Source organism: Canis lupus, unplaced genomic scaffold (assembly GCF_011100685.1).
Source record: "Canis lupus familiaris isolate Mischka breed German Shepherd unplaced genomic scaffold, alternate assembly UU_Cfam_GSD_1.0 chrUn_S1613H1804, whole genome shotgun sequence".
Lineage (NCBI taxonomy): Eukaryota > Metazoa > Chordata > Mammalia > Carnivora > Canidae > Canis > Canis lupus.
In genome coordinates, this window is record NW_023330454.1 from 1 (window position 1) to 19,160 (window position 19,160).

General features: G+C 38.8%; 1 protein-coding gene across 1 annotated transcript; it reads right to left on the reverse strand.

Annotated features, from left to right (window-relative positions):
• Nucleotides 1–10,285: 10,285 nt before the first annotated feature.
• LOC100683141 (olfactory receptor 6C76-like) lies at nucleotides 10,286–11,217 on the reverse strand. The gene is given in 2 exon segments (XM_038589062.1): nucleotides 10,286–11,034; nucleotides 11,037–11,217. Coding segments are annotated over 2 exon segments (930 nt in total).
• Between the last annotated feature and the right edge of the window lie 7,943 nt (nucleotides 11,218–19,160).

Sequence of the window (19,160 nt, forward strand, 5' to 3'; positions counted from 1 at the left end):
ATACTAAGGAGTAAAATTGCTGGACTGTATGAGCAAGAGTATGTTTTGCTGTCTAAGATATTACCAAGCTCTTTTCCAAAGTGGCTGTACAGTTTTGCAATAAATGAGATTTTTCTGTTGATACACATCCTTGCCAGCATTGATGTGGTCAGTGTTTTTTTTTAAACATTTTTAATAGGTTTTAAGCAGTGCCTCATTGATGCTTTAATTTCTAATTTCTTTGTGATATATGATCTTGAACATCTTTTTATGTGCTTCTATGCCATTGGTGTTTCATTTTTGGTGAAGTCTCTGTTCAAATCCCTCTCCAGCATTTGAGTTGTACATTTTCTTGTTGTTGAATTCTAGTATGAGCATACGTCCTAACTGAAAAGTATTTAACTGTACTTTAAAACATTTTTAAAATCTTTTTAAAAACTTAGAATAGATAGTTTGATATGAACCACTTAGCTCAGCATTGTCAGAAATGGAATACATATTTATTCACTTCAACTTTTTCATGACTTTATTCTTAGAAAAAGTTAAATTTCCATTATAATTGGATGCCACCTTCTTAACCTATTTATTAATTAACATTCGTATCCTTTCCTGGGTGAAAATGCACTAAGTGTCCTCTGAAATTCACACTCACAAGTCGCATGTGACAAATGGTGTGATATTGAAGACATTATGGAGAAATGGTATGTTTGTCAGAATCCTGAAGGAAGGGGGCGGGGCAAGATGGTGGAGGAGTAGGGTCCGCAAGTCACCTGTTTCCACCAACTTACATAGATAACTTTCAAATCATCATGAAAACCTATGAATTCGACCTGAGATTTAAAGAGAGAACAGCTGGAACGATGCAGACAGAAGGGTTTGAGCTTCTAACAAGGTAGGGAGGCAGAAAAAAAAATAAAAAAGAATCAAGTGGGGGAAGGGCACTATAAGGAGGGGGCTAAGGGGGCCGGCGGGAGCTTCCGCAACAGGAGAGCCCCGCGCGGGGGAAGCAGGAACTTTAAAAATTTGCACCAGATGCTTCCCGGATGAAAGGCGGTCAGCAGGGAACTCGGGGGGAACCACAGGAGGGGCAGTGAGGCCTCCACATTCCCAGGGTCACTAACAGAGGAAGTGCAGCTGGGGAGAGCATGACTCAGCCTGTGGGCCCAGCTCGGTGAAGGGCTGGAGGGTGGAGGGCAGGGCCCCGGGGAGAAGGCTGCTCCGGGCGGAGGGGGGTCAGGAGGGCGCTCCAGGCAGAGGGGGCTGGGCCCGGCTGCCTTCGGGAGCCGCAGACCGGGAGCGCGACTCTAGCAGCACTGGCCCCGGAGCCCAGGGTGCCAGAGGACACAGTCCAGGATCCGGCGTTCCCCCTGGGACAGGGGAGGCAGGGAGGGCACAGGACAGTGAACAACAGGCGCCCCCAGGCTGTGCAGGTCAGCGCCCCCTGCCCCCGGAGCATCCAGGCCAGTGCGGACTGGGAGCTGCAAGTAGCTACTGCGGGGAGCTGACTCCAGAGCTGGGGACACGGCCGCCCCCAGTGTTGTTCTTCCTCGTATCACCCTGTGCCTGGGACAGAGTGGGGCCAAGGGGACAGGGGCCTCACAGGATAAACAGCTACCACTGAGCTGTGCACCTGGCAGGGGGCGGGGCAGATCCCCCAGGTGCACACACCTGATTGTCCGCACAACAGGCCCCTCCCCCAGACGACCAGCTGGAAGGACAGGGGAAGAGGAAGTTCTTGACCAAGCAGCACTGGAAAGCTCCAGGGGAAGTCAAGGGATTTACAGTATGTAGAACCAGAGGGTATCCTCCTTTTTTATTTTCTTCCTTTTTCCAGTACAACTCATTTTTATATCAGACTGTAAATTTCCAGTTTTTTTCTCTTTTCTCACCTTAACTACAATATTTTACCACCTCTTCATTTTTAAATTTCTTCCTTTTTGACTTTGATATTTCTACAATTACAGGTTCTAGATATACTTTCTACTTCTAGATTCCCTTCAACATACTCAATTTTGGGAGATACACAAAATATGCTCTTTTTGTTTTGTGTTTTTTCTTTTCTCGGCCTCATTTTGTCCTACAATGGCAGAAGGTAATACCTTCTAAAATATGACCACCATATACCAGATCCAAGTGGTAACACCATGCTGGTTCATCCTGTGAGATGCCTGATTTCCATTCTGCCCTCTCTTTTATCTCATTTATGTTTTGGTGGTCAATATTGCACCCTTAAACAAATATTTCTGGTTTATATGAATTTGGGAATGAGCATCATCATAATATACCAAACAATATACTCAGAAATAAGAGGATCACCCCTTAGAACACCTCAGGTAGACTAAATTCTCCCTCCAATACAACTTCTTCGCCACCACCATCTCTCAATCCCACCCCCCCTTTTTTCATACCCGTTTTTCTTTCTTTTTTTTTCTTTTCCTTTTCATCTCTTCTTCTCTAGGATTCCTGGCCTCTTATTTTTTACTACTTAGTTGTAAAATGTGTTTTTCACTTTAGTGGTCCTTTTGTTTTATTTCATTCTCATCTTTGTTTTCAATTTCTGGTCTCTGACCTTGGCAGAATTATCTACAGTCAAATTTACTTAGGTCGTGGTTGATATTCTTGATGCAGCCCGCTCATACAGCCACTCTGCACTGAGAAAAATGACTAGAAAGAAGAATTCACCACAAAAGGAAGAATCAGAAACAGTACTCTCTGCCACTGGTTACAGAATATGGATTACAATTCAATGTCAGAGGGCCAATAGAGAAGCACAATTATAAAGCTACTGGTGGCTCTGGAAAAAATCGTAAAAAATCAAGAGACTTCATGACTGCAGAATTTAGATCAAATCAGGCCGAAATGAAAAACCAATGAAATGAGATGCAATCCAAACTGGAGGTCGTAAGGATGATGGTTAAAAGGTAGAAGAAAGAGTGAGTGACACAGAAGACAAGTTGATGGCAAGGAAGGAAGCTGCCGACAAAAAGAGAAAAAAACCATTAAAAGATCATGAGGAAAGGATAATGGAAATAAATGACAGCCTCAAAAGGAAAATCTATGTTTAATTGGGTCCAGAGGGCACCAGAAAGGACATAGGGCCAGAAAGCATATTTGAAAATATCATAGCAGAGAACATCCCTAATTTGTGGTAGGAAACAGGCATTCAGATACAGGAGAAAGAGAAGGGGCCACCAAAATGAATAAAACCCAAAAAAATCTCGACATTTAATAGTGAAACCTGCAAATTCCAAAGATAAAGAGAAAATCCTTAAAGCCTCAAGACACGAGAGACCCCTAACTTATATGGGGAGAAATATTATATTAATAGCAGACCTCTCCACAGAGACCCGGCAGGGCAGGAAAGGCTGGCAGGATATATCCAGGGTCCTAAAGGAGAAGAACATGCCGTCAAGAATGCTTTTCTCTCTCCAGAGAGCCAGCAAGTCTCTCATTCAGAATAGGAGAAGAGATAAAGAGCTTTCAAGATACACAGAAACTAAAGAATATGTGATCACCTAACAAGCTTCAAAAGAAATATTAAGGGGGACCCTCTAAAGAAAGATGAAGCCTAAAGAAACAACCGACAAAAACAGGGACTGAATATCATGATGACACTAAATTCTTATCTTTCAACAGTACCTCTGAATGTCAATAGGCTTAATGATGCCATCAAAAGATGCAGGATTTCAGACTGGTTAAAAAAGCAAGACCCAACTATTTGCTGTTTCGAAGACACTCATTTTAGACCTAAGGACACTTACAGCCTGTAAAGGAAAGGTTGGAGAACCATTTGCCATTCAAAGGGTCCTGAAAGGAAAGCAGGGGCAGCAATCCTCACATCAGATAAATTAAAGTTTATCCCAAAGACTGTAGTAACAGATGAAGAGGGACACTATATCATACTTAAAGGGCATATCCAACAAGAGGACCTAACAATCATGAATATTTATGCCCCAAATGTGGGAGCTGCCAAGTATATCAATCAGTTAATAACCAAAGTTAAGACATACTTAGATAATAATACACTAATACTGGGAGACTTTAAGACAGAGCTTTCTCCAACTGACAGATCTTCTAAGCACAACATCTCCAAAGACCCACGAGCTTTCAATGATACACTGGACCAGGTAGATTCCGCAGATATTTACAGAACTTTGCATGCCAATGCAACTGAATACACATTCTTCTTAAGTGCACATGGAACTTTCTCCAAAATAGACCACATACTGGGTCACAAATCAGGTCTCAACCGATACCAAAAGATTGGGATTGTCCCTTGCATATTTTCAGACCACAATGCTTTGAATCTAGAACTCAATCACAAGAAGAAATTTGGAAGAAACTCAAACACAAGGAGGTTAAAGAGCATCCTGCTAAAAGAACGGGTCCCCCAGGGAATTAGAGAAGAATTAAAAAGATTCATGAAAACTACTGAAAATGATGATACTGTTCAAATCTTGAAATACAGCGAAAGGAGTCCTATGAGGAAAATACATCGCAATACACGCCTCCCTCAAAAATTGAAAAAACTAAAAAAAAATTTTTTTTGAAAAAACTCAAATACACAAGCTAACCTCACCAGGAAGTGGTTCTTTGAAAGAATTAATAAGATAGATAAACCCTTAGCCAGCCTTATTTAAAACAAAGGAGAAAAGACTCTAATTAATAAGTCACGAATGAAGGACAGCCCAGGTGGCTCAGCGGTATACCTCCACCTTCAGTCTAGTGCCTGATCCTGGAGACCCGAGATCGAGTCCCAAGTCGGACTCCCTGCATGGAGTCTGCTTCTCCCTTGCCTGCCTGTGTCTCTGCCTCTCTCTCTCTCTCTCTCTCTCTCTCTCATCATAAATAAATATTTTTGTAAAAGTCACGAATGAAAAAGGAGAGATCACAACCAATACCAAGGGCTTACAAATGATTTTAAAACTTATTATGAGTAGCTATACCCCAATAAATTAGGTAATCTAGAAGAAATGGATGCACTTCTGGACAACCACAAACTACCAAAACTGGAATAGGAAGAGATAGAAAACCCGAAATGGCCAATAAGCAGGGAGGTAATTGAAGCAGTCATCCAAAGCCTCCTAAGACACAAAAGTCCAAGACAAGATAGCATCCCAGGGGAATTAAACCAAGCTTAAAAAAGAAACAAAACCTATTCTACTAAAGCTGTTCCAAAAGATACAGAAAGGGATGGCATACTTCCAAACACTTTCTATGAGGCCAGCATCACCTGAATTTCAAAACCAGACAAAGATCCCATAAAAAAAATTATAGACCAATATCCCTGATGAACAAACATGCAAAAATTCTCAACAAGATACTAGCCAAAAGGATCCAACAGTCCATTAAGATTATTCACCATGACCAAGTGGGATTCATCCCCGGGATGCAAGGATGGTACAAAACTCATAAAGCAATCAAAATGGTATTTCACATCAACAAGAGAAAAACCAAGAACCATATGATCCTCTCAATAGATGCAGAGAAAGCATTTGACAAAATACGGCATCCATTCCTGATCAAAACTCTTCAGAGTGGAGGGATAGAGGGAACATTCCTCAGCATCTTAAAAAACGTCTATGAAAAGCCCACAGCAAATATCATCCTCAATGGGAAGCACTGGGAGCCTTTCCCCTCAGATCAGGAACACAAAAGGGATGTCAACTCTCACCACTGCTATTCAACATAGTACTAGAAGTCCTAGCCTCAGCAATCAGACAACAAAATGACATTAAAGGCATTCAAATCGACAAAGAAGTCAAACCCTCCCTCTTCTCAGATGACATGACACCGTACGTAGAAAAAATTCCACCCCAAGATTGCTAGAACTCATACAGCAATTTGGCAGTGTGGCAGGATACAAAATCAATGCCCAGAAGTCAGTGGCATTTCTATACACTAACAATGAGACTGAAGAAAGAGAAAAGAAGGAGTCACTACCATTTACAATTGCACCCAAAGGTATAAAATACCTAGGAGTAAACCTAACCAAAGAGGTAAAGGATCTATACCCTAAAAACTACAGAACACTTCTAAAAGAAATTGAGGAAGACACAAGGAGATGGAAAAATATTCCATGCTCCTGGATTGAAAGAATTAATATTGTGAAAATGTCAATGTACCCAGGGCAATTTACACGTTTAATGCAATCCCTATCAAAATACCATGGACTTTCTTCAGAGAGTTGGAACAAATCATCTTAAGATTTGTGTGAATCAGAAAATACCCCAAATAGCCCCAAAGACCCCAGAGTTGGGGGCATCACAATGCCAGATTTCAGGTTGTACTACAAAGCTTTGGTCATCAAGTCAGTGTTGTACTGGCACAAAAACAGACAAATAGACCAATGGAACAGAATAGAGAACCCAGAAGTGGACCCTCAGCTTTATGGTCAACTAATATTCGACAAAGCAGTAAAGACTATCCACTGGAAGAAAGTCTCTTCGATAAATGGTGTGGGGACAACTCGACGTGTAGAAGAATGAAACTAGAGCATTCTCTTACACCATACACAAAGATAAACTCAAAATGGATGAAAGATCTAAATGTGAGACAAGATTCCATCAAAATCCTAGAGGAGAACACAGGCAACACCTTTTTTGAACTCAGCCACAGTAACTTCTTGCAAGATACATCCACGAAGGCAAAAGAAACAAAACAAAAATGAACTATTGGACTTCATCAAGATAAGAAGCTTTTGCACAGCAAAGGATACAGTCAACAAAACTAAAAGACAACCTACAGAATGGGAGAAGATATTCTCAAATGACGTATCAGATAAAGAGCTAGTTTCCAAAATCTATAAAGAACTTATTAAACTCAACAGCAAAGAAACAAACAATCCAATCATGAAATGGGCAAAAGACATGAACAGAAATCTCACAGAGGAAGACATAGACATGGCCAACACACACATGAGAAAATGCTCTGCATCACTTGCCTTCAGGGAAATACAAATCAAAACCACAATGAGATACCACCTCACACCAGTGAGAATGGGGAAAATTAACAAGGCAGGAAACCACAAATGTTGGAGAGGATGCGGAGAAAAAGGAACCCTCTTACACTGTTGGTGGGAATGTGTTATTCTGTATGTTGGCAAATTGAACACCAATAAAAATAAATTTATTATTAAAAGAAATGAACTTTTGGGACTTCAAGATAAGAAGCCTCTGCACAGCAAAAGAAACAGTCTACAAAACTAAAGGACAACCTACAGAATGGGAGAAGAGATTTGCAAATGACGTATTATTTAAAGGACCAATATCCAAGATCTATAAAGAACTTATGAAACTCAACTGCAAAGAAACACAATCCAACCATGAAATGGGCAAAAGACATGAACAGAAATCTCACACAGGAAGACCTAGACATGGCCAACAAGCACATGAGAAAATGCTCCTCATCACTGGCCATCAGGGAAATACAAATCAAATCCACAATGAAATACCACCTCACAGTAGTGAGAATGGTGAAAAGTAACAAAACAGGAAGTAACAAATGTTGGAGGATGTGTGGAGAAAGGGGAACCCTCTTGCCCTGTCGGTGGGAATGTGAAGTGGTGTACCCACTCTGGAAAACTGTGTGGAGGTTCCTCACAGAGTTAAAAATAGATCTCTCCTACGACCCAGCAATTGCACTGCTGGGGATTTACCCCAAAGTTACAGATGTAGTGAAACACCACGACACCTGCACCCCGATGTTTCTAGCAGCAATGTCCACAATAGCCAAACTGTGGAAGGAGCCTCGATGTCCATCGACAGATGAATGGATAAAGAAGATATGGTCTATGTGTATAATGGAATATCCTCAGCCATTAGAAATGAGAAATACCCACCATTTGCTTCGACATGGACGGAACTGGAGTGTATTATGCTGAGTGAAACAAATCAATCAGAGAATGACATTCATTACATGGTCTCATTCTTTGGGGAATATAAAATTAATGAAAGGGAATAAAGAGGAAAGGAGATAAAATGAGTGAAAATATCTATGAGGGTGACAAAAATTTAGACGCCTTCATCTGGGAAATGAACAAGAGGTAGTGGAAAGGCAGGTGGCCGGGGCTTGCAGTGACTGTGTGATGGGCTCTGAGGGGTGCACTTGGTGGGATGAGCACTGGATGTTATGCTAAATGCTGGCAAATTGAACTCCAATGAAAAAAAAAGGAGTATGGTTCCTCAACTTGAGGGATGAAGGGTGTTCTAAAAAACAGAGATTATATGATATAATATATCAAATATTTATTGGGCTCCTGAAATAAGCTTTAGGTTACTTAATTTGTGCTCGTCAAGTAAATAAAAAATCAGTAAAATAAAAATTCATGCAACTTTGTAGTTAAAATAAAACCAAGAAACTGAGTGCTTAAATAAGCTTGGTAGAAGTCATTTAAAGGAAGTTAAGCATATCATAAAAACACACACAATACTTTGAAGCCAGAATTTAGCAGTATAACTTAGTAGAAATACATTTGGTCTATAGCAATTAGACTTGTCAAAGTTGCTTTTAGGTGAAGGGATGATTCATTATGTATCCTCATGTCTAGGTAAAAAGAAAGGAACAAACAAATGAAAAAGGAAAATGATATGTATTATCTATATCATCCTATTTTTCTCAGTGTCTTAGTATGCTGATGATAAGAGTGTGGCTACTTCCACAAGGCACCTGAAAATACCAGACACTAGTAACCACTAATCACCTTAATAATTTTTAAGTGATTAAATTTATTTGTGGTATATGTGTGTGTGTGTGTGTGTGTGTGTGTATGATTGTGGTTGGTAGCATCCAAATATGATCAGATATGTCACTTGGACAAGGCAAAAAGCTTCCATTTCACTTTCATAAATAAATGTACCAAGAGGATGCCACCGTTTACAGATTGTTAATATGCATCCTTAGGTGGACTTGGCCTTTATCTGAATCTATCTAATCTGAAAGTTATGTGTGCTTTGCATACAACCAAATAGGCCAAATGAAGTTGACTAGTAAAATTGGATGGTATTTTCTTTGCCTAAGAACTCTTTCCCTCTCTTTTTTAAGCAAGGGGAGATGGCTTATTTTTTATGTGCGATAGGCAGCAATATAATCCCATATACTACAATAGGTGACTCTTATCAAAATTAGACTGAGACAATTTAGAGAAAAAACAATACTATCGGCTAAGATGTATGTTTATATATCCTCATAAACCACAGGCTTGGGTAAAGGTCCCTAGAGAGCTTCATTACCAAACCAAATGATGCTAGTTGTCTTTATTATGATTAATAGAAGGATGGTTGCATGTTATTGTCTTTCCTTTAAGTAATAACCCCAATTAAAAAATTTCTTCACTCATGAAATTTGTTCTTAATGACAGAGTTTATATAATATACATATGCACACATACATATATATGGAGAGGTGGGCAGGGGGTTGGGGTGACTGTGTGATGGGCACTAAGGGGGGCAGTTGGTGGGATGAGCACTGGGTATTATGATAAATGTTGGCAATCAATATACATATGATTTAATAACTAAAAAATACTAATGCCATATGCTTTTTGAATAAATGATGCAGGGATAAATAGCAACACATATATAATACTTGAAGCATATACATTTATATAAGAAGTGATTCAGTCATTTCTTTGTATTATGTCATGGGAAAACATTACAGATCATTCCATGATGATTTTGTGCTTAAATTCATATAAAGAGAATTTATAATATAGGAACACTGAATCCAAAATGCCATAAATAACTGTATTCCTGAGAAGTGATAAAACTAAGAGAGAAGAAGTAAAACAATGAATTTTCTATTGGTTCTCCGGCAAAATTGCTGTGTGTATAGTATTAACCTTAAAAACAAAACAGCTGGTTATTTTACCAGAAAAAAAAATGGGTTTATTTGGGAATAACGAATAACAGAGAATTACCGTTTGGGTCATGAAAGCTATGGGCAAATCCAACAAAGAAGAATGTTATTTTCTGGAGAAGAAGGTGGAGGTTGGGAAGAGTTGCTCTGAACAAAAGTTTTTGAGAAAAGCAAGTATTTAGGGTGATGATGATCTCTCACCGGCTGAATTGCAAGAGTAGTTGATTTATTGTTAGAGAAGCAGTGTACATCTTTCCTCTTTGGGGCCTGTAATTGATTATTGTTTCCTGCCCTCCATTTTTCTGCTGAGGTCTGTGACTGACAATTCTTCCTGTAGTTGATATTGAGTGGTATGGCTCCCCGCTTCCAGCTCCCTCTTCTAGCATCCAAAGTCGGCTTGATTGAGGTTTCCCACTTTAAATTTTTCACAATATTTTAGTTATAAATTACATCAGATCAATGGTTTTGAGAAAAGTATCTTTTTCACAACGTCCTTAAATGCTTCTTTCACCTGCTGGTTCCTTAAAGTGTAAATAAATGGATTCAGCATGAGAGCAACAGAGGTACTGAGCATAGCCACACCTTTTGTCAAAGCAACCCCTTCCTTTGCTGATGTTTTGACATACATGAAGATGCAGCTCCCATAAGAGATAGAGACAACTATCATATGGGAGCAGGTTGAGAAGGCCTTTTTTCTTTGTTGAGCTGAAGGGATTTTCAGAATTGTTCTAAGGATGTAAGAGTGGGAGAGAATTACTAACATCAAAGTGGACATAAGAGTAAGTATGGCTAAAACAAAGCTCATGAGCTCTAGAGTACTTGTGTCTGTGCAAGACATTTGGAGTAAAGGAGCAGAATCACAGGTGAAGTGGTCAATGACATTGGAGTCACAGAAATCCAACTGCAGACCCATGGCTAGTGGTGGGAAGATTACCAAGAAACCAGCCACCCAAGAGCTGACTACAAGCTGGTAGCAAATCTTGTTACTCATGGTGGTTGTATAATGTAGAAGCTTGCAGATAGCCGCATAATGATCATAGGACATAGCAGCCAGAAGAAAAACTGGTTAGCCAAGGAGGACAAAGAAAAATAGCTGAGCTGCACAAGCATTATAGGAAATAGATTTGTCTCCAGTTACGATGCTGATGAAAAATCTAGGATTACAGGCAGAAGTGAATGAAATTTCTAAGGAGAAATTCAGAGGAAAAAATACATGGGAGCCTCCAGGTGGGAATCCAGCAGGGTAAGAATGATGATGGTGAGATTTCCAGTAACACTCAGTACGTAGGTGAGAAATAGAAAGAGGAAATTTACAGCCTGTATTTCTGGATTATCGGTCAGACCCAGGAGGATGAAGTTGGTCACTGATGTTCTATTATTCATTTCTGGGTGGTTGAGCTTTCACAAATCTTACTGAGAAAATCAATACAGACAATAATAAATCAGTTAGACAAGCTTAAATATCTGCCCCTATTTTCTTAATGTTATTTTCACAAAAAGTACCTCGCAGCTTAAACATTTTTTCTTCCGTAAATACATTCTTCATTTTCCCCAATTCTTTATATATTTTATGGGTATACCTTCTGTGTTTAATATCAATCTTATTGATTGATTGTCAGATTATTGACATCTGAATAATGTCCTCTAATTCTCTGCTACACGTTTACCCTGCCTCCATTTTTTTACAAATGTTACATGGGAACTGTACTCATTGGGCATGAGCTCTTCTCATGCTTCACTTTTCCCCCTAAAATATAGAAGACATTATGTTTTTCTTATGTCATCTTTTCTGAGCATAAAATTCCTACTGCTGATGGAAATTAGTGATCAACCCAACCCTAATTAATACTTTCTAGTGAAAATTCTGAGGGTTCTTTTTGGGAAGTACTGAATACTACCTCTATCAGTTTATTTATTGCCATTTTCATTGCAAAAATTCAGAGATCAGGTCATTCTAATGTTGTATTCTGAACTTGTATTTGTATTAAACAAATAGTTTATATAAGTAGTACCCATATTTTCTCAAGCCGTTATACATTCTATTTTCAGATACTAATTGAGCCTTTGGACTCCTATCTTTATTCTTGATTCTTTAAAAATATGATGTTTTCTAAACCATGAAACAGACTCTTAACTATAGGAACAATCTGATGGTTACCAGAGGGGAGGGGGAGATGGGTGAAATAGGTGATAGGGATTAAGGAATGCTCTTGTTATGCTGAGCACTCGATGATGAATGGAATTGTTGAATCACTGCATTATACATCTGAAAATAATATGGCACGGTATGTTAACTATATTGGAATTAAAATTTTAAAGAAAGGTATCTTTATATGAAATTTAATTAACTGTCATTTTCACTTCATTATTTAAAAATTCCTAATAGTTTTTTAAAATCTAGTTAACAGTTGAACATCTAAGAATATGTTCACAAAATATTGTTAATGAAGTTCAGAAGAACTCATATATAGAAATTAGATACAAACACTTTGCATAGATTATTTAGAACTATCTTGGACACCACACCAGGACTATCCATCAAGTCTTTCTAAAGTATAAATGTACCCACATTAAGGAAATATGCCATGTTCCACATATTTCAGTTAATTGGTAAAAATTACCATTTAAAATATTTTTACAATTCAATTTATTAATTTAACTATTGAATATATATTCAACACACCACTCACTGCTATATAATGAATAGAAGTTGAAACATCCGACAAATAAAAACTGAGAATACTTAAACATTATCAAAAGACTGATGGTTAATGTGAAATATTGAATGAAAACTAATGTACTCAATTATGTTAAATAAAAAAAAAACAAGTGGTAGGCTAATGCTTCATGGAGAAATAACTATTTTCATTGTCTTCCCACAAAGCTGTGTATTTCTTTATAAAAACCTTCATGTTTCACCCCAAAACATCTAATAGAAATAGATGTTTCTATTCTAAAAATAGAATTTTTTTCATGTTTTACCTCAACATCCTCTCAAATCTAGAATCCTGAAATATTCCACCTGCTATCATATTACCAAATCTTCAGATAAAAGTCATAAAAGGAAAAGAACCTAGAATTATTTTTTGATAAGCTATTCTACTATTTCACAGAGGGCGATTTCCATTTATTTTCCTGAGGAAAAGGTAAACTTAGCACCTCTAATGTATTTTTCTATGGAAATGTTTTTTTTATTTCAGAAACATCCTTTGACATAAATTCTTAATGACTTATGGGAAAATAGTAATAGGGTACTGATGAATCATGCACAAGATCAACTTTGGTTAGTATATTTTAATAGGTTTATTATGGGACTCATGTCCCAGGAGAAGTCTAAGAAAATTATCCAGCAGGATAATGATGAAGTATTTGGGGGCGGAGAGAATCCAGGTAAAACCAAACATACATTTTCTAATGTTCATATTCCTATGCCTTGTATCACTTCTAACACTCTGGGGAATCAGTTTATTATATGACAGGGAAATGGGCAGAGACTACTGAGAAGAAAGCGGCAGCCTTGGTGGCTCGGGTTTAGCGCTGCCTTCAGCCCAGGGCGTGATCCTGGAGACCCAGGATCAAGTCCTGCATCAGCTTTCTGCATGGAGCCTGCTTCTCCCTCTGCCTCTCTCTCTCTCTCTCTCTCTCTCTCTCTCTCTCGCTTTCTCTCATGAATAAATAAAATCTTTAAAAAGAGAAATAAGCACTTAGTTCTACTGCTTATGAAATAATTTTAGAATTACTGAAGACTTTTGATATATAGCATTCCAACTAAAAATTCCATAGGGAATATTTCTTTGATTGAGCTAAACAACTATAGGGGACACCGGGTAGGCTCAGTCCGTTAAAGATCTGACTTTTGATATAAGCTCCGGTCTTGATCACAGGGGTTTTGTGCCAACACCATACTGTCTTGATAATCAGAGCTTTGAACTACAACTAAATCTGGCATTGTGATGCCCCCGGCTCTAGTATTCTTTTTCATATTCACCTGACTATCCAGGGTCTTTTCTGATTCCACACAATTCTATTTGTTCCAACTCTCTGAAGAAATCATGATATTTAGATAGGGATTGCATTGAAGGTATAAACTGACCTGGTTGCACAGATATTTTCACAATATTAATTCTTCCAATCCATGAGCATGGAATATTTTTCCATCTCTTTGTGTCTTCCTCAATTTCTTTCAGAAGTGTTATGCAGTTCTTAGGGTAGAGATCCTTTACCTCTTTGCTTAGGTTTATTCCTAGGTATCTTATGCATTTGGGTGCAATTGTAAATGGGATTGACTCCTTATTTCTCTTTCTTCAGTCTCAGTGTATGGAAATGCCACTGACTTCTGGGCATTAATTTTGTATCCTGCCATGCTGCCAAATTGCTGTATGAGTTCTAGCAATCTTGGAGTGGAGTATATGGGGTTTTCCACGTACAGTATTATGTCATCTGCAAAGGGGGAGAATTTGACGACTTCTCGGCCAATGCTTTGAGGGAGGATTTTAATGCGATGTCTTTCCCCCTCAAACTGCTTTTGCTGTACCCAAAGATTTTGAATGGTTGTATCTTCATTTTCATTAGTTTCCATGAATCTTTTTAATTCTTCTCTAATTTCCAGGTTGACCCTTTCTTCTTTTAGCAGGATGGTCATTAACCTCCACGTGTTTGAAATCCTTCCAAACTACTTGTGGTTTCGTTCTAATTTCAAAGCACTATGGTCTAAAAATATGCAGGGGACAATCCAAATATTTCGGTATCAGTTGAGACCTGATTTGTGACTCAGATGTGGTCCATTCTGGAGAAAGTTCCAGGTGCACTTGAGAAGAAGTGTATTCAGTTGCGATTGGATGTAAAGTTCTGTAAATATCTGTGAAATCCACCTGGTCCAGTGAGTCATTTAAAGCTCTTGTTTCTCCTTTCCCCTTTCTTCCCTTTCACTATATTTTATATTCCCCAAATGAATGAAACCATTACTGTTTGTCCATCGCTGATTGACTTATTTCACTAAGCATAATACCCTCCAGTTCCATCCACGTTGAAGTAAAAGGTAGGTATTTGTCATTTCTTTTTTTTTTAATTTATTTTTTTATTGGTGTTCAATTTACTAACATACAGGAATAACAACCCAGTTGCCCGTCACCCCATTCACTCCCACCCCCCGCCCTCCTCCCCTTCTACCACCCCTAGTTCGTTTCCCAGAGTTAGCAGTCTTTACGTTCTGTCTCCCTTTCTGATATTTCCCACACATGTCTCTCCTTCCCTTATATTCCCTTTCACTATTATTATATTCCCCAAATGAAATGAGGAACATAAATGTTTGTCCTTCTCCGCTGACTTACTTCACTCAGCATAATACCCTCCAGTTCCATCCACGTTGAAGCAAATGGTGGGTATTTGTCAGTTCTAATACTGAGTAATATTCCATTGTATACATAAAACCACATCTTCTTTATCCATTCATCTTTCATTGGACAACGAGGCTCCTTCCACAGTTGGCTATCGTGGCCATTGCTGCTATAAACATCGGGGGGCAGGTGTCCCGGCGTTTCATTGCCATTGTATCTTGGGGTAAATCCCCACAGTGCAATTGCTTGGGTCGTAGGGCAGATATAATTTTTAACTGTTTGAGGAACCTCCACACAGTTTTCCAACGGGCTGCACCAGTTCACATTCCACCAACAGTGTAAGAGGGTTCCCTTTTCTCTCCGCATCCTCTCCAACATTTGTTGTTTACCTGCCTTGTTAATTTTCCCCATTCTCACTGGTGTGAGGTGGTATCTCATTGTAGGTTTTGATTTGTAATTTCCCTGATGGCAAGTGATGCAGAGCATTTTCTCATATGCATGTTGGCCATGTCTATGTCTTCCTCTGTGAGATTTCTGTTCATGTCTTTTGCCCATTTCATGATTGGATTGTTTGTTTTCTTTGGTGTTGAGTTTAATAAGTTCTTTAATAGATCTTGGAAACTAGCCCTTTATCTGATATGTCATTTGCAAATATCTTCTCCCATTCTGTAGGGTTGTCTTTGAGTTTTGTTGACTGTATCCTTTGCTGTGCAAAAGCTTCTTATCTTGATGAAGTCCCAATAGTTCATTTTGCTTTTGTGTCTTTTGCCTTCGTGGATGTATCTTGCAAGAAGTTACTATGGCCGAGTTCAAAAAGGGTGTTGCCTGTGTTCTTCTCTAGGATTTTGATGGAATCTTGTCTCACATTTAGATCTTCATCCATTTTGAGTTTATCTTTGTGTATGGTGAAAGAGAGTGGTCTAGTTTCATTCTTCTGCATGTGGGATGTCCAATTTTCCCAGCACCATTTATTGAAGAGACTGTCTTTCTTCCAATGGATAGTCTTTCCTCCTTTATCGAATATTAGTTGCCCATAAAGTTCAGGGTCCACTTCTGGATTCTCTATTCTGTTCCACTGATCTATGGCACTGTTTTTGTGCCAGTACCACACTGTCTTGATGACCACAGCTTTGTAGTACAACCTGAAATCTGGCATTGTGATGCCCCCAGATATGGTTTTTCTTTTTTAAAATTCCCCCTGGCTATTCGGGGTCTTTTCTGATTCCACACAAAATCTTAAAATAATTTGTTCTAACTCTCTGAAGAAAGTCCATGGTATTTTGATAGGGATTGCATTAAAACGTGTATATTGCCCTGGGTAACATTGACATTTTCACAATATTAATTCTGCCAATCCATGAGCATGGAATATTTTTCCATCTCTTTGTGTCTTCCTCAATTTCTTTCAGAAGTGTTCTATAGTTTTGAGGGTATAGATCCTTACATCTTGGTTAGGTTTATTCCTAGGTATCTATGCTTTTGGGTGCAATTGATAAATGGGATTGACTCCTTAATTTCTCTTTCTCTTCAGTCTCATTGTTAGTGTATAGAAATGCCACTGATTTCTGGGCATTGATTTTGTATCCTGCCACGCTACCGATTGCTGTAATGAGTTTCTAAGCAATCTTTGGGGTGGAGACTTTTGGGTTTTCTATTAGAGTATCAGTGTCATCAGCGAAGAGGGAGACTTTGAACTTCTTCTTTGCCAATTTGAATGCCTTTAATGGTCTTTTGTAGTCTAATTGCTGAGGCTAGGGACTTCCCGTACTATGTTGAACAGCAGTCGTGAGAGTGGACATCCCTGTCTTGTTCCTGATCTTAGGGGAAAGGCTCCCAGTGCTTCCCCATTGAGAATGATATTTGCTGTGGGCTTTTCATAGATGGCTTTTAAGATGTCGAGGAATGTTCCCTCTATCCCTACACTCTGAAGAGTTTTGATCAGGAATGGATGCTGTATTTTGTCAAATGCTTTCTCTGCATCTAATGAGAGGATCATATGGTTCTTGGTTTTTCTCTTGCTGATATGATGAATCACATTGATTGTTTTACGGGTGTTGAACCAGCCTTGTGTCCCAGGGATAAATCCTACTTGGTCATGGTGAATAATTTTCTTAATGTACTGTTGGATCCTATTGGCCAGTATCTTGTTGAGAATTTTTGCATCCATGTTCATCAGGGATATTGGTCTGTAATTCTCCTTTTTGGTGGGGTCTTTGTCTGGTTTTGGAATTAAGGTGATGCTGGCCTCATAGAACGAATTTGGAAGTACTCCATCTCTTTCTATCTTTCCAAACAGCTTTAGGAGAATAGGTATGGTTTCTTCTTTAAACGTTTGATAAAATTCCCCTGGGAAGCCATCTGGCCCTGGACCTTGTGTCTTGGGAGGTTTTTGATGACTGCTTCAATTTCCTCCCTGGTTATTGGCCTGTTCAGGTTTTCTATTTCTTCCTGTTCCAGTTTTGGTAGTTTGTGGCTTTCCAGGAATGCGTCCATTTCTTCTAGATTGCCTAATTTATTGGCGTATAGCTGTTCATAATATGTTTTTAAAATCGTTTGTATTTCCTTGGTGTTGGTAGTGATCTCTCCTTTCTCATTCATGATTTTATTAATTTGAGTCTTCTCTCTCTTCTTTTAATAAGGCTGGCTAATGGTTTATCTATCTTATTAATTCTTTCAAAGAACCAACTCCTGGTTCTGTTGATCTGTTCCACAGTTCTTCTGGTCTCGATTTCGTTGAGTTCTGCTCGAATCTTTATTAACTCCCTTCTTCTCTGGGTGTAGGATCTATTTGCTGTTTTTTCTCTAGCTCCTTTATGTGTAAGGTTAGCTTTTGTATTTGAGTTCTTTCCAGTTTTTGAATGGATGCTTGTATTGCGATGTATTTCCCCCTTAGGACTGCTTTTGCTGCATCCCAAAGATTTTGAATGGTTGTATCTTCATTCTCATTAGTTTCCATGAATTTTTAATTCTTCCTTAATTTCCTGGTTGACCCTTTCATCTTTTAGCAGGATGGTCCTTAACCTCCATGTGTTTGAGGTCCTTCCAAACTTCTTGTTGTGATTTAGTTCTAATTTCAAGGCATTATGGTCGAGAATATGCAGGGGACGATCCCAATCTTTTGGTATCGGTTCAGACCCGATTTGTGACCCAATATGTGGTCTATTCTGGAGAAAGTTCCATGTGCACTTGAGAAGAATGTGTATTCAGTTGAGTTTGGATGTAAAGTTCTGTAGATATCTGTGAAATCCATCTGGTCCAGTGTATCATTTAAAGCTCTCGTTTCTTTGGAGATGTTGTGCTTAGAAGACCTATCGAGTATAGAAAGAGCTAGATTGAAGTCACCAAGTATAAGTGTATTATTATCTAAGTATTTCTTCACTTTGGTTAATTGATTGATATATTTGGCAGCTCCCACATTCGGGCATATATATTGAGGATTGTTAAGTCCTCTTGTTGGATAGATCCTTTAAGTATGATATAGTGTCCCTCTTCATCTCTCACTACAGTCTTTGGGGTAAATTTTAGTTTATCTGATATAAGGATGGCTACCCCTGCTTTCTTTTGAGGACCATTCGAATGGTAAATGGTTCTCCAACCTTTTATTTTCAGGCTGTAGGTGTCCTTCTGTCTAAAATGAGTCTCTTGTAGACAGCAAATAGATGGGTCCTGCTTTTTTATCCAATCTGAAACCCTGCGCCTTTTGATGGGGTCATTAAGCCCGTTCACGTTCAGAGTTACTATTGAGATATGAGTTTAGTGTCATCATGATATCTATTCAGTCCTTGTTTTTGTGGATTGTTCCACTGAACTTCTTCTTAAAGGGGAATTTTAAGAGTCCCCCTTAAAATTTCTTGCAGAGCTGGTTTGGAGGTCACATATTCTTTCAGTTGCTGCCTGTCTTGGAAGCTCTTTATCTCTCCTTCCATTTTGAATGAGAGCCTTGCTGGATAAAGTATTCTTGGTTGCATTTCTTCTCATTTAGGACCCTGA